Source organism: Desmodus rotundus, chromosome 3, assembly GCF_022682495.2.
Source record: "Desmodus rotundus isolate HL8 chromosome 3, HLdesRot8A.1, whole genome shotgun sequence".
Lineage (NCBI taxonomy): Eukaryota > Metazoa > Chordata > Mammalia > Chiroptera > Phyllostomidae > Desmodus > Desmodus rotundus.
Window position 1 is genome coordinate 151,438,904 of NC_071389.1, and position 15,367 is coordinate 151,454,270.

The 15,367-nt window shown below is 49.5% G+C and overlaps 1 protein-coding gene across 1 annotated transcript; it reads left to right on the top strand.

Annotated features, from left to right (window-relative positions):
- The first annotated feature begins 1,301 nt into the window (after positions 1-1,301).
- On the top strand, positions 1,302-14,722 carry ITGB7 (integrin subunit beta 7). Its single transcript, XM_053921457.2, has 15 exons — positions 1,302-1,365; positions 6,239-6,442; positions 8,203-8,404; positions 8,505-8,675; positions 9,327-9,568; positions 9,922-10,080; positions 10,363-10,458; positions 10,609-10,698; positions 11,721-11,867; positions 12,177-12,370; positions 12,701-12,924; positions 13,159-13,378; positions 13,514-13,722; positions 13,998-14,158; positions 14,436-14,722. Exons 2-15 carry the CDS (start codon positions 6,242-6,244, stop codon positions 14,514-14,516), a joined length of 2,397 nt encoding a protein of 798 aa, XP_053777432.1. The 5' UTR covers positions 1,302-1,365; positions 6,239-6,241; the 3' UTR covers positions 14,517-14,722.
- The last annotated feature ends 645 nt before the right edge of the window (positions 14,723-15,367 follow it).

Genomic DNA, 15,367 nt, shown 5'->3' on the forward strand with positions numbered 1-15,367 from the left:
GAAAGTGAAAGAAGCTCTAGAGGAAACCACAGGGCCTATGGGGTGGGGGGTGGGGGGTGGTCACTGCCATGATAACCTCTGGCTGTGGGGGAAGGGTACAATGTCCCATAGCCTGAGGCCAGTTCTCCCCAGTTGCTCCCCCTAGCAGTTGCACTCCTACATTCCACCTGCCATTTACCGAGCCTCCCCTATGAGGTGGGCACTTTGCTAGGTGCTGTGGCTTCAGTTAGTCCTGCCTGAAAGGAGTGCTCCTTCTGATAAAGGAGACGTACCTGTGAACACAGACCTCTTGTCCAGTTCCTTCTCAAAGCTCCCTCTGGTCAAGTGTGGGTGGGGGAGAATTGTTTTCCACTGCCCAGTCTTCTCACAGGCTTTCTCCTTGCCCTGCCTCCAGTCCCAACTGCCATCCAGTACTCCCTGCTTCTCTTAGGCGGCTTCCCCCACTCCTTTCCCAGGCTCCCATACTGTCGTGCCTCCTTGGCCCAGTCTCATTCTCTCAGCCTGACCTTGTGCCTCTCTCAACTTCCCAGCTGTCTGGACCTTGAATTTCTCAAAGCCTCTCCGCTTTTCACCCCATTACTTCTCATTCAGTGATTCCCTCATCAAGCCCCTAGTATGTGCCAGGTTCTCTTCTAAACAATTGATATGAATTATCTCATTCTCAACAATCCTATGAGTTCCACTTGACAGATGAGAAAACAGCCACAGGAAGGGCAAATAACTTACCTAAGTAAGTGTTGTAGAGTCAGGATTTGAACTGGGGCCATTTGGCTCTAGAGCCAGTGGTATTAAGCATCCCCAATGGTACAGTGGGTGCTGGGTTTTCAAAATGAACAATAGTCACTAATCTTCCCCTCTCCACAGTACCTACTGCCTCCATATTTCTTCCTTCCTATCATCTTCCTATATAACGAAGTAGAGAGATCATCATGGGGAGCAGGGAGGCAGGCAGACCTAGATTTGAATCCCAGACCAGCCAGTTACTAGCAACGTGACCTTAGGCAGTTTTTATTTCTTACCTCTAAGCCTCAGTATCTACCTTACCTCTAAACCTCTACATCTGTAAAACCAGGGGGACTGGGGAAACAGTAATACCTATGTCTTGAGGTTCCTTTGAAGATTAATTACATCATGATACACCCAGCACCTATTAGGTGCTCAATAGATGATCTTCCAGATCCCTGTATCATCAACTCCCTTGACCCAGTTCTACCCCTATCTGCTCTACTTTCTAGATCAGTCACCCCCACCATCCCCAAGTCCCCCCCACCCCAGCGGGCGTGTCACTTCCTCCTCTGCAGCCTCCCAGATCAGTACACAAAGGCTGCCGCTGCCGCAAGAGGAAAGGCTGCTCTGCTCCCACCTGTGAGTACCAGGGCACCAGCCCTCCTGCCTCTCTTTACTAGTCCAGGCCCCAGCTGGTGCCATCCTCCTGGGGAGAGGGCTCTGACCCCAAGACACTCAGGAATCAGTTGAAACTGGAGAAATGCTCTGAACTCCTTTCTGCATTCCTAGTTGCCCTGTCTTGTTCCCTCCTCCAGTTTCACAAGCTCTCCTCTCCCCCACTTCTGTTGCATCAGTTTCCCAAGAACAGGGCTGGAGGGAGGAAAAGGAGGCGAGGGAATGTATGAGTGCTATCATCTGAGTGCCTGCCACGTGCAGAGGATTGTGTCAAGTGTTAGCCCCCAGCCATCCCTGCTGCTTAAAGAGCTCACAGTGGGGTCTGAGGTGCTGCTCAGCTCAGGCCTCCTCTGTGGCACCTCAGCCACAGGTCCCACACTCCTGGGGGGACGGTAGCCCAGTGGCTCAGTTCTCTTTCTTCCTGATGACTCCAAGTGCGCCACAGAGGAATCTGTTTGACTTGGGAAGATCTGGGTGGACTGGGAAGCAGCTCTGTTTCTCAGCTGCTGAGGGAATAGTAGGGTGTGTATTGCAGTCCAAATTGAGTCCATGAATGGGCTCAACCATGAGGCGGAGGAGGGAGACTAAAGAAGACCTCCCCGCAAGGAAAGAGAAAGGGATTCGGTAGGGGCTACTTGGGGAGACGGCCCTACTCTCGAAGATGATGGTGCATGGGTTGGAGGGAAGGAAAGTGGTCAGCCAAGCATGGGGCCTGACCTGTCTCAGCCCCTGTCCTGCCTCCAGTGCACTATGTGACTGAGTAAGTCACTTACCACTCTGGAATTCAAGTTTCTGTTTACAGAAAGAGAGTTGAAGTAGAAGATTCTGCCATTCTGTAGCTAGGATCAAAGAGAAAAAGAAGCAAAATAGAACTGTGAAAGAAAGTGCTGAAGAGAAAAGCAGCAGATTAAGAGAAGTGGCAGGTTATGTATCCACAAGAAGGGGAGAACATGAGGTGGGGGATTAGGAGAAGGGGGTTGGGGAGGACTGTCCAGGGAGTCCCAGGGCTCCCTTTAGAGGAGACTAGTGGGGCTTGAGTTTTCTGGGTTTGTCCTATCTGGGGAACCAGTGTACCATGGGGGCCCCACCTGTGCGAGATGAGTCAAAAGTGGGCTTTGTGCTACAGCATCTCCAACCTCCCTGACCACAGGCGTGCAGAGCAAGCGAGGCTGAGGTTACAATGAGGCTGAGCCCTTGGCTGGCTTCTCACAGGAGGGTGGAGCCTCTGTTATATATACATTCTACACCTGAGGTTACAGGTGGTAGGGAGCAGGACAGGGTGGTCAACAAATTGGCAGCCCACCCCTTCTCCACACTCCGTGCAGAGTATCAGGGTTTAAGTCTAGATCCAGGCAAGGAGGAGGCAGATGCCTTGTGGCAAAGAGTTAGCTGGCCTTTTTCATACACCACTGATGGGGATATAAACTGGCACAGCCCCCTGAGGAGGTTATGTTGGCGATACTCAGCAATGTTACAAATGATACCTATTTATTGACTTTACAAATCCTCTCCTGGGACTTTATCCTACAGATTCACTTGCACACAGGTGAAATAATAAATATAAGGATTTTTACTGCAGCATTATTTACACTAGTAAACAATTAGGAATAATTTATATTCCAATCATAAGAGACTACAATGCAATACATTCATGCAATGGAAAATTATATGGCTGTAAAAATGAATAAGGAAGTTTTTTTATTTCCTTGAGTAGCAGGATCCCTAAGAAAAGTAGTTTAAAAAAAGGTAAGATGCAAAACTGTGTAAAGCGTTTTACCAATTGTAGAATTCTATCATTTGATTCTTCCATTTAAAGAGTATATATATATGTGTATATATATATATATATATATATATACACATATACATATACATATATATACATATATATACACATATATACATATATATACATATATATACACACACACATATGTATGTTCATATTAGTTTGTATATGTGTAAAACAATCTCTAGAGAGACTAGAAGCAACAAAATATAAATAAAATATGGTTCTTTATTTGGAAACAGGTGGGTAAGGGCTAGGACTGGGAGACTTCTATCGTATCTACTTTTGATTTTTTTATTACAGTAAAATACACATACGATTTGCCATTTTAACCGTTTTAAGTGTGCAATTCAGTGGCATTAAGTAAGCGCACAAGGCTGTGTGACCATACACTACCTAGTTTCAGAACTCTCTTCACTCCAAATGGAACACCCATTAAGCAGTTTCTCCCCATCCTTCCCTCCTCCCCCACAACTGCGAACCACTAAACTACTTTCTGTCTCTATGAATTTGTCTAGACAGGCTATTTCATATAAATGGACCTGTGTAATATATGGTCATTTGTGCTTGGTTTTGTTCACTCAGCATAATGTTTTCAAGGTTCATCGATATTGCAGTATGTGTCAATATTTCATTCCTTTTTATGGCCAAATAATATTTCATTATATGAATATACCACATTTTGTTTATCCATTCATCAGTTGATGGACATTGGGTTGTTTCTACCTTTTAGCTATCAACATCCATGTACAACTTTTTGTTTGAAAACCTGTTTTCAATTATTTTTTTAAAGATCTTTAGAGAGAAGGGAAGGGAAAGAGAAAGAGAGAAACATCAATGTGTGGTTGATGTTTCTCACACATCCCCAGCCGGGGACCTGGTCCGCAACCCAGGCATGTGCCTTGGCTGGAAACCGAACCAGAGACCCTTTGGTTCGCAGGCCGGTGCTCAATCCACTGAGCCACACTAGGCAGGGCTGTTTTTAATTATTTTAGGAATATACCTAGGAGTGAAATTGTAAGGTCATAGGTTAATTCTATGTTTTAACTTATTAAAGAATCACCAAACTGTTTTCCACAGTAGTTGTACCATTTTACATTCCCACCAGCAACAATAAAAGTCCCATTTTCTCTACACCCTCATCAGCACTTATATTTTCTGTTTTTTTGATTATAGCCATCCTAGAGAGTTTAAAGTATTGCCTCATGGTGGCTTTGATTTGCATTTCCCTGACTGCTGATGGTGATGAGCATCTTTTTATGTGCTTGTTGGCCATTTGTCTATTTTCTTTAAAGAAATGTCTATTTAAATCTTGTGTCCATTTAAAAAATAGGATTATCTTTTTGTTTTGAGTTGTAAGAGTTCTTTATATGTTCCGGATATTTATTAGATATATGATTTGCAAATATTTTCTTTCAAAATTTTTTTATTGATTGATTTTAGAGAGAGAGAAAGAGGAAGGGAAAGAGAGAAACACTGACTTGTTATCCCACTTATCTATGCAATCACTGGTTGCTTCTTGTACGTGCCCTGACCAGGGATCAAACCCACAACCTTGGCGTATTAGGACAACAGTGTAACCAATTGAGCTACCTGGCCGGGACCTCATTTGCAAATATTTTCTCCCATTCTGTGATTTGTCATTTCACTCTCTCTATAGTGTTCTTTGATGCAGAAAAGTTTTAAATTTTGATTAAGTCCAATTTATCTATTTTTTCTTTTGTTGTTTGTGCTTCTGATGTCATAGCTAAGAATCTATTGTCAAGTCCAAAATCATGAAGATTTACCTCTGTGTCTTCTCCTAAGAGTTTATAGTTTAAGCACTTTCTTTAGGCCTTTGATTCATTTTCAGTTAATTTTTGTATGTGTTGTAAGGTAGGAGTCCAACTTCATTATTTTACAGGTGGATATCCAGTCATTCCAGCACCATTTGTTGAAGATTGTTTTTTCCTTGTTGAATAATTTGGCACCTTTGCTGAAAATTAGTTGGCCATAAATGAACGGGCTTATTTCTGGACTCTCGATTCCATTCCATGAATCTGTATGTCCTTAATACCAGCACTGCACTGTTTTGTGGCATTGGGAGGTGTGGGTCCTCCTAGTTTGTTCTTTTTCAAGATTGTTTCATTATTTATGCAACTCATGTGCATTTTAGAATCAGATTTTCCATTTCTGTAAAAAACCAAAAAGGTGGGGGCCATTGGGATTTAACTTTTTGATTTTTGAAGCATGGCGATGGATTGCCTATTCAAACTTTGAATTAATAAATTTTTTAAAATCAGAAAATGACCTTCTCTAGAGGTCATGTTTTCCCACTCTAGATGCTCTTTGCGTAAAGAGAAAATATTACCACCCCCTACCCTTCCGTCCTCTGTTATCCCAGACTTTGGAAAGTTCCTGTGACCTAATCTTTATTCTACTTGCTACCATGTCAGTCAAATACGGATAACCTTCCCTGCCTCTTTCCCTACTCCCTCATCTGCTCCAGCTTTCTTTCTTCCCATTCTCACTCCCTGACTTCCTCCCTTATTTAGAGCCTCTGACCCTCTTCCCTTATATAGAATCCAAGATTATAAAAGCTACAAGAGCTGTCAATTGATTATTCAATGCCCTCTCTTTACAGATGTGGAAACTAAGGCCCAGAGAGAGTACTTGCCATACAGCCAGTGAGTGACTGAAGCAGGACCAGAATCTGGTCTGTTTCCTATTTGGCTGTATTTCCACACTGGCTTGGAATCTTGGAGAACAGAGCTGTGTGTAGACCTTAGTGCCTCCAGGCCCAGTCCCCAGACTCTTGGTTAGGCCATTCTGCCCACCTTGGCCTCTTGAAGTCTGCACACAGGAGAGACAGGTCTTCTCCAAGGTCCCTACCATGGTTTGGTACTTGCTCCTTCCTGCCATTTTGAAGGAACTGCTGAATCCACAGGGGAAAGTGAAACTCTGAGGGGAGATGAAGAGTTGAGGTACAGTTTTGAGAGTGACAACCACAGGCTACCTTTAGAGGTTCTCCATAATGACCTTTGTGTCCTCCTTTATATCCTATTGCAGACCATGGTGGCTTTGTCAATGGTCCTGGTTTTCCTGCTGGTTCTGAGCAGAAGTGAGAGTGAACTGGATGCCAAAATACCACTCCCAGGGGAGGCCACAGAATGGAGGAATTCTGATCAGTCCCTGCCAGGATCCTGCCAGCCAGCCCCCTCCTGCCAGAAGTGCATCCTCTCACATCCCAGCTGTGCATGGTGCAAGCAACTGGTAAACATGGGCCTGTGGTCTTTGAACCATGTGCAGGGTATGTGCGGCCTGGAGATATATATGTATGATGGTGTGGGCACATGTGCGATTCTTCCTGCCTGCACTCTGCAGTCCTGTGTGAGACTGACTGATTTTGTGCACTTAGGACCCTTGGCTGTGTTGTGTGTGTGTATGCATGTACATTTATGTACATACTGTGAATTTGTATATATATGGACAAGACGTGTGACTATGAACTTGGAGGAAATATGTTCTTGTTGGAACTCATTCTTGTGTATAGGTAGAGGGACCTAGTGTGCATGTACACATGTGAAAAAGTGTCAGTTTGGACTGCCGAAACAAAATATCATTGACTGGGTGGCTTAAACAACAGGAATTTATTTATCAGGTTCTCGAGGCTAGAAAGTTCAAGGCCTAGGTGTCAGCAGATTTGGTTCCTGGTGAGAACTCTCTTCCTGGCTTGTAGATGGGCTACGGATATGCTCTCTTGTGTCTTCTGATAAAGGCTCTAACCCCATCATGAGGGTTCTACCCTCATGACCTCATCTAAGTTCTTCCCAGAGGCCCTATTTCCAAATACCATCACATTGGGGGTTAATTCATAACAGAAAGTGCATGACTAGGTCTCTGGCTCCGGTGTTGGGGGTGGTGGGTGTGTTCCTAGGTATGTATCAGCCTGTGACTGGGAAGGTGGAAGGGAAGGAGTTAGAAACGTGTGGGTTTGGGTGAAAGGCATGAGCTACCTCAGTGGCCAAGAAGGATCCTGGGGAGTGAGTATCTCTCTGGCTGGTCAAATAAGGATGTTCTTTGTTTATGCTTTAAAGAGACAGGGCTCATGGAGTGGCAGAACATAATGAGTGCCTGAGATGGAGATGGGATAGAACACTCACAGAAAAATGGAAAGTTAGATAAGAGTTGAGGGCAAACTCACCAGGAGGCAGAGCTACAGAGGTTGAGTAGGCCCAGGAGAAAGGCACATAGTGAATCTGAGAGGACAGAAGACTTAGTCTGTAGTAGGCACAGAGCAGAGGTGCCAGGTAGGTGCTCTTGGGACAGTGTGGTATATGTCTGCCTCCCCCAATCCTCAGACCAGAAGCTGGTATCTGGGCCAGCTGAGAAGCCACTCTAACCATTTCCTTCCCCTGTGGCCTCCCAGCCAGTCCCAGGGTACCAGACATATTAAGGGAATGTTTCCTCTTCTGTCCCTATCCTTTCCTCTTCCCAGAAACTGTAGGTTTTAGCCTGCTCCCCTTCCCACTTCGGCCTGATCAAGCAGAGGATATTGGACTAGGAGACAGGGCTCCTGCTTTTTTTTCTTTTTCCTTTCCTTTTCCTTTCCTTTGCTTCTCTCCCTCTCTCCCACCTCCCCCTCTCCCTCTTCCCCCCTCTCTCCCCCTCTCTCTCTCCCCCTCTGCTCTTCTCTCGGCAGTGAGGTCTCTGAGATTTTTAAGAGGAAGTCAGTCTGTGGCCCCAGTGGGAGGAAAAAGGCAGGTGGCTGTGGAAAGAGGGCAGTGCAGATAAGGGAGGAGAAGGGAGGGCGCTATAGGAAGTGGGTTATGACAAGGAAGACATGGTCAGGAGTTCAAGGATAGCTGTACAAGGGAGGGGAGGGGAGGGAATCAGACGGGATCAAGGAGAGGAAGGGTTGGAAGTGGCTAGTATTGCAGGCTTGGCGCGGGGCTGGAGTTGTGCTTCTGGTGGGGCGGGGGCGTGGGTAGGGGACTACGGTCTGACCCCTAATCACTACCCTTGCGGTGCAGAACTTTACAGCCTCTGGGGAGGCGGAGGAGCGACGCTGCGCCAGGCGCGAGGAGCTACTAGCTCGGGGTTGCCCCACTGGGGAGGTGGAGGAGCCCCACGGCCAGCAGGAGGTGCTGCAGGACAAGCCGCTCAGCCAGGGTGCCCAGGGCGAGGGGGCCACCCAGCTGGCACCGCAGAGGGTGCGGGTCACCTTGCGTCCGGGTGAGTGAGGGTCAGCAGGGTCGGCGCAGAGGTCTGGGCACAGATCGCAGATCGAACTCGCCCTACTGATCCCCTGCTTCCCCCCACCCCCCACCCCTAGGGGAGCCCCAGCAGCTCCAGGTCCGCTTCCTCCGTGCAGAAGGATACCCTGTGGACCTGTACTACCTCATGGACCTGAGCTACTCCATGAAAGACGACCTGGAGTTTGTGCGACAGCTCGGGCACGCCTTGCTGGTGCGACTGCAGGAGGTCACCCATTCAGTGCGCATCGGTGAGCGCAGCGCTGCCCCTCCACCTGCCAGCTCTCTCTGCCTTTAACTTCAACTGCAGCCTTGGCCTCTGCCAAAGTCCTGGCCACACAACGGCCCCATCTGCCCCCTCTCAGTTTTTAACAGGACATCATCTTCTAGGTCAGAGCTGGAGGGGATCTGAGAGATTGTCCAGTAGGACCACTCATTTTACAGGAAGGGCATTTGTGGCCAAGAGTCTGGACAGCTCCCAGGGGCCAGACAGTGCCCTGGACCTACCAGCTCAATTGCTGCCCTGATGCCACTGTCCCTTGGCTGCACATTCTGTGCTCATCTCTTTTCTGTTCACAATCCCTTCCTTTTCTTCACGCTGCTACTAGATCCCATACCCCACCTTCTTCCTCAGCTTTTGGGAACCCCCTGCCTGACCCTCATTGTGCCCTCCTCTTAATTTCCTCCATTCCCCACTTTCCTGAGCTGGTAGACTCAGCCCTTTGCCCCTGCCAGGTACTGGGCCCCTGTCCTCTAGCACCACGTGGCTCCCATCACTCCTCCAGGATCATCCCCCTCCTCCCCATGGTTTCCTCCCTTCCTAGTCCTCAGCAGCGGCCCTTTCATCCCGCTGCTGCTGTCCAGCGACTTCTGGCACAGTTTTCATGCCTCCCCCCTTCCAGGCTTTGGCTCCTTTGTGGACAAAACGGTGCTGCCTTTTGTGAGCACAGTGCCCTCCAAGCTTCGCCACCCCTGCCCCACCCGGCTGGAGCGCTGCCAGCGGCCCTTCAGCTTTCGCCATGTGCTGTCTCTGACTGGGGATGCCGAGGCCTTCGAGCGGGAGGTGGGGCTCCAGAGTGTGTCTGGCAACCTGGACTCACCTGAAGGTGGCTTTGATGCCATTCTGCAGGCTGCACTGTGCCAGGTGAGGAGGTGGGGCAGGAACCTGAATCTGAAGGACTGTTTGGGGCCAAGACTGCCACCTATGGTTGTGCAGTACACACTTCTAGGGGGTGCGGTTTGTATCAGTCACTGTAGTTTGCATATCTAGTTTGGCAATCTCCTAGTGAACGGGAGTGAAATATCCTGAGGAAGGGGCATGTTTTTCCAGTTCACAAGAAGGCTTCCACCATAGGGAAAAGAAGTAGGGGAGCTGGAGGCAGGGGTATAGGCAAACTGACTCAGAATGAGGCTGCCCAAATCCTTGGCTCACTTTGCTGGCTGCGGTGGCTCAGGGCCATGCCCAAGTGCACAGCCTACCCCCCCACCCCACCCTAGGAGCAGATTGGTTGGAGAAATGTGTCTCGGCTGCTGGTGTTCACTTCAGATGACACATTCCACACAGCTGGGGATGGGAAGTTGGCGGGCATTTTCATGCCCAGTGATGGGCATTGCCACTTGGACAGCGATGGCCTCTATAGTCGCAGCCCAGAGTTTGTGAGTCTCCACCCTCCCCCAGGCCCTCCCCATCTGAGCCACACCTCCTTTCCTCCCAGGATCCCCACCCCAGCCTCATCCTCCTGACTGGTAACCACCTTGCTGTCTTCCCAGCAGTTCCACCCCTCACTGGTTAGACTCCCTAACCCTTCCCTCCCATGCCAAGCCTCCAGGGCTCCTCTAGCTGGTGGAACCCCAGTTCCTGGACTTCCTGGGCTGAGGGCACCTTGCTGTGTCATGGAGGACCTGTGGTGCTCACCTTGTTCCCGCTCCCTGTTCCAGGACTACCCCTCTGTGGGCCAGGTAGCCCAGGCTCTCTCTGCAGCAAACATCCAGCCCATTTTTGCTGTCACCAGAGCCACACTGCCTGTCTACCAGGTGAGAGCTGTCTGGATGTCAGGCCCTCCCACCCTGAGCCTTCCTCAAAGGTCCATTCTCCTCTCCCCTACATGCCCTCGTTCCAGACCCCCAGAAGCCCATTTCTCTGGAGTTGTGACCCACCATTTCCCTTAACTCCTTATAATTCAGGAGCTGAGTAAGCTGATTCCTAAGTCCGCAGTGGGGGAGCTGAGTGAGAATTCCAGCAATGTGGTACAGCTCATCATGGATGCTTACAATGTGAGGGGCCAGGGTTGGGGGAGAATGGTGAGGGCAGGTACTGGGAAAGGTGGGAAGGAACCCTCAGGAGGGGTGGCAGAACTAAAAGGGAATATTCACTTTTTAGGTAACACTCCATAGCTCCTACTTGCAGTTTGCATATGGCTGTCATTAAAATAGTTCACTCACTCACTCAATCTTACATTCAGAAATCTTAAGTGTCTGATTTGTGAAGAGAACAGAGCCCAGCTCTAGGCAAGGAAGGAGAGTAATATTGATTGAGTTTTTATTACATGCCAAGCACTCTCCTAAGTGCACATACTGTTTGCTATCTCATCTGACCCCACTAAAACCCCTGCTTGGTAACTATACCATCCTTATTTTAGAGATGGGGACACAGATACAAGGCTAAGTGACTTGCCCAAGGCCACTCAGATAAAAGAAGGGCTTTGTCCCCTAGTCAGTCTGTACATAAAAAATGTAACATCTGGAGCCTGCTTTCATTAAACATAAACAATTCAGATATTCTTCACAAGAACCACAGCATTTTATAGATGGAAGGAACCATAAAAATCCCTAAGTGTTTCTTGGGTTTAGGTCTAATCTCTGTAACTAGACCACAGGCTTCTTGATGACAGTAGCCATGTCCTAAGACCATGGTGAGAAAATCTGAGACAGTATCAAATTCCCCAGGACAAAGTCTAGGAGAAGTGCCCCTTAGACCTTGTATGGACACAGGTTGCATGTCCTGATTTGGGATTTGAAAACATAGCCACTGAACGTGTACATGCCTGGCCAGCCCTGACCCCCAGCAGGCCCTTGCCGCAGCTGCATTGAAATACTGTTAAGAGGCCTTGGATGCCCCTGTACTCTCCTCAGGTTTCTCGTAGGTTCTTCCTCCAGAAATACCTCCAGAGTAGGTAGAATGGAAGGAACCCCAAGGTGGGCTGAGGGTGGGTTCTGGCAGAATTTGGAATGGCTCAGAAGGCATGAGGTAGGGTCGGAGTCCTACCTTCATGTTGTTACTCATTCTCTTCCCACAGAGCCTGTCATCTACTGTGACCCTCGAACACTCTCCACTCCCTCCTGGGGTCCACGTGTCTTATGAATCTCAGTGTGGGGGTCATGGGAAGAAGGATGGTGAGGCTGGGGACCGTGGCCAGTGCAACCATGTCCGAATCAACCAGATGGTAAGGCCAGTCAAGACAGGCAGAAGGAAGTGGGCATGGGAATGGGAAAGTGAGGCAGGCATGACAAAGATGGCGGACAGGCACAGAGAACAATGCAAAAACATAGGGTAGTCCTCCACCCACCCTTTCTGAAGGGTTTAATGAGTGGCTTCCTCAAGCATGTTGCTAGGAGATGGGTGTTAGCATGACCCTGTCCCTTAACTTACTACTGAGTGGGGTTCTGGACAATCAGTGGGTTTGGTGTGTATGTGTGTGCGCACACAGGCACATGTGTGATCTCCATCTGATTTCTGCTCACCCTGACCTCAGGTGAACTTTTTGGTTACTCTCCAAGCTGTCAACTGCCTCCCAGAGCCCCATCTTCTGAGGTTCCGAGCTCTTGGCTTTTCAGAGGAGCTGACTGTGGAGTTGCACACTCTATGTGACTGTAACTGCAGTGACAACCAGCGCCCAGCTCCCCACTGCAGTTACGGTCAGGGACACCTACAATGCGGGGTGTGCAGGTGAGGGCCTCTTGCTTCCCTTCCCCTACGTGGCTTCCCACAAATACAGCCCATGAATTCCTCTTCCATCCTTCTACTGGCATCTCTGGGCAAGTTTTACCTAGATATCCCTAGACTGCATCCTGATTTTCATCTGCTGAACCTTCTCAGATATGCTGATACCTTCCCCTCCACCAGGACTCCCTTTGCTTTTACTCCTTGGTGCTTCACTACATCCCACATCCCTTCAACAACTCATCTACCTCCAACTCTTGTAAGATCAGGAAAGACAGGTCAAGGGATGGTTGAACTGTCTGACCCACCTTTCCCACCTCTGCCTTCCCCTCCCAGCTGTGTTCCAGGACGCCTGGGTCGACTCTGTGAGTGCTCTGAGGCTGAGCTGTCCTCTCCAGATCTGGAATCTGGGTGCCGGGAACCCAATGGAACAGGGCCCCTGTGCAGTGGGAAGGGGCGGTGCCAGTGTGGACGCTGCAGCTGCAGTGGACACAGCTCTGGGCGCCTGTGTGAGTGTGACGATGCCAGCTGTGAGCGACATGAGGGCATCCTCTGTGGAGGTACTTGGAAAGTTTTGGGAGAAGGGTTGGGTCAGGGTGGCTCTTCCAAGGGGATTTATGCTCTAGCACCTTCCAGGCACTAAGGGCTGGGATTAGAGAGTCTGGTATTGAGTTGGAGCATGCACCAACATACTTTAGAAGAAACTGGATGCACAGGACAGATCAGCTGTATGCCTGTGATATCTATTGTGTGTGGGGAATATGGTTGTCACCCTGTGCATGACTCTGCCCCAGGTTTTGGCCACTGTCGATGTGGCACGTGTCACTGTCATGCCAACCGCACGGGCACAGCATGTGAGTGCAGTGGGGACATGGATGGCTGTGTCAGTCCTGAAGGAGGGCTCTGCAGTGGGCATGGCCGCTGCAAATGCAACCGCTGCCAGTGCTTGGATGGCTACTACGGTGTCCTATGTGATCAGTGCCCAGGCTGCAAGACACCATGTGAGACACACAGGTGGGGCCTCAGGTCTTGCATTTTGGGAGCAGGGGCACAGTGGGGCTCACTTAGCCACTGCCACCTGCTTGCTTTCCTGCACATGGTGTGGATGACAATTGCCCAATTGGTAAATTATTGGTGTATACTGGACAGGGACTGTGCAGAGTGTGGGGCCTTTGGGACTGGCCCCCTGGCCACCAACTGCAGCATGGCTTGTACCCATGCCAACGTGACTCTGGTTTTGGACTCTATCCGGGATGATGGCTGGTGCAAGGAGAGGACCCTGGACAACCAGCTGTTCTTCTTCCTGGTGGAGAATGAAGTTGGAGGCAAGGTCACGCTGAAAGTGAGACACCAAGAAAGTAAGTGGGCTGGGATGCCTTGGATATGCTAAATGGAGCCCTGGAAGTTTGAAGAGTAGAGCCTCAGAGCTCAGGCTGGGAACCAGGATAGAGGCTGAAGCAGAGCTGTGAAGTCAGGCAAAAGTGGAGGTAATAGGCCTGCTGGACAAGGCTAAGGAACTGAGCACTGAAGATAACCCTGCTGGGTCCCCTTTGTTTTGACAGGTAGGGCTGGGGAGGCCGGATGGGGCTGCATGCAGACTGCCCCACAAGTCTGTGTTGTTTCACCTCCCCAGAGGGAACAGACCACACCCGGGCCATTGCACTAGGCTGTGTGGGGGGCATCGTGGCAGTGGGGCTGGGGCTGGTCCTGGCTTACCGGCTCTCTGTGGAAATCTATGACCGCCGAGAATACAAACGCTTTGAGAAGGAGTGGCAGCAGCTCAAGTGGAAGCAGGTGAGACCACCTCACAGCCCACTGGGCTGGGTTTTACTTGCTTCCCTTGGTTAGGTCCTCTGCTCTGCCTTCTCACTCAACCCTCCCCCACCCTCACCCTCTGCGGACCCTCCCACTGAGGCCACCCCCCGCCCTCACCTAGGTGTATGGGGCCTGTCCCACCCCTCTGCTAATATCCCTAGGGTCCTGGGGTCTGGCTCAGGTTCTAGTTTGGCTCTTATGACTAGAAAATGGAGTCCTGAGACTTTTCCTCATCATTTCCAACCTTTTTCCCCAGGACAGCAATCCTCTCTACAAAAGTGCCATCACAACCACTATCAACCCCCGCTTTCAAGCAATGGAAAGTCCCCTTGCCTGAAAGGAGCTAGGGATACTCACCCCAGGGCTGTTCCTACTGGGAGGGTGGGGGTGTGGGGTCTATCAGGCAGCAGCCTGGCAGGGGACTAACCACCACCTACTTCATTCTCAGAGTGACACCCTGCTGCCTTCCACTGCAACCTTGCTTCCCTACCTCACAAGGATTGGGGGTTACCCTACCCACATATACAATAAAGTCTTATTTCAGACTGCAGATGTCATTTGCTTTACCCCAAAGCCAAAGCAGCCCTTGCCTTTTGCTACCTAAGGGCAGGGAGAGGGGCTCAGTCTTAAATGTGGGGGAGAGCAAATAATGTGGCCACCTGGGAAGCAGCTGGTGGGCTGGGCTAGTGAATTCCCAGCTAATGCTGGAGGAGCACAGAGCACACTCTTAAGCAGCACTGTCTAGCCCTGGCTGGTATAGCTCAGTGGATTGAGCACTGGCCTGTGAGCCCCGGGGAGGGTCCGCCAGTTTGATTCCAGGTGGGGGCACATTCCAGGCTGGGTCCCTGGTTGGGGGTGCGTGAGAGGCAACCACACATTAATGTTTCTCTCTCCCCCTTTCTCTAAATATAAATAAAATCTTAAAAAAAAGAAACACCATCTGTTTTGGTTGCTGTTACCCAACCTCATTCTGTCCTGTTCTGCAAAGTTTTTCCCTCTTAATCAGAATTGAAACCTGTTTGTAATTCTACTTGCTGCTCGCCCATGGAGGAGAATTTCTGAAGTGGCCATCTGTAGAGCACTGGAACTTACAGGATGGTTTTATTTGGGGGGAAAAAAGAAAGACCTCATTGGCCCCAGTGAAAGAGCTTCGCCAAAGGATACTCTTCTCAAAGATGAGATAGTACG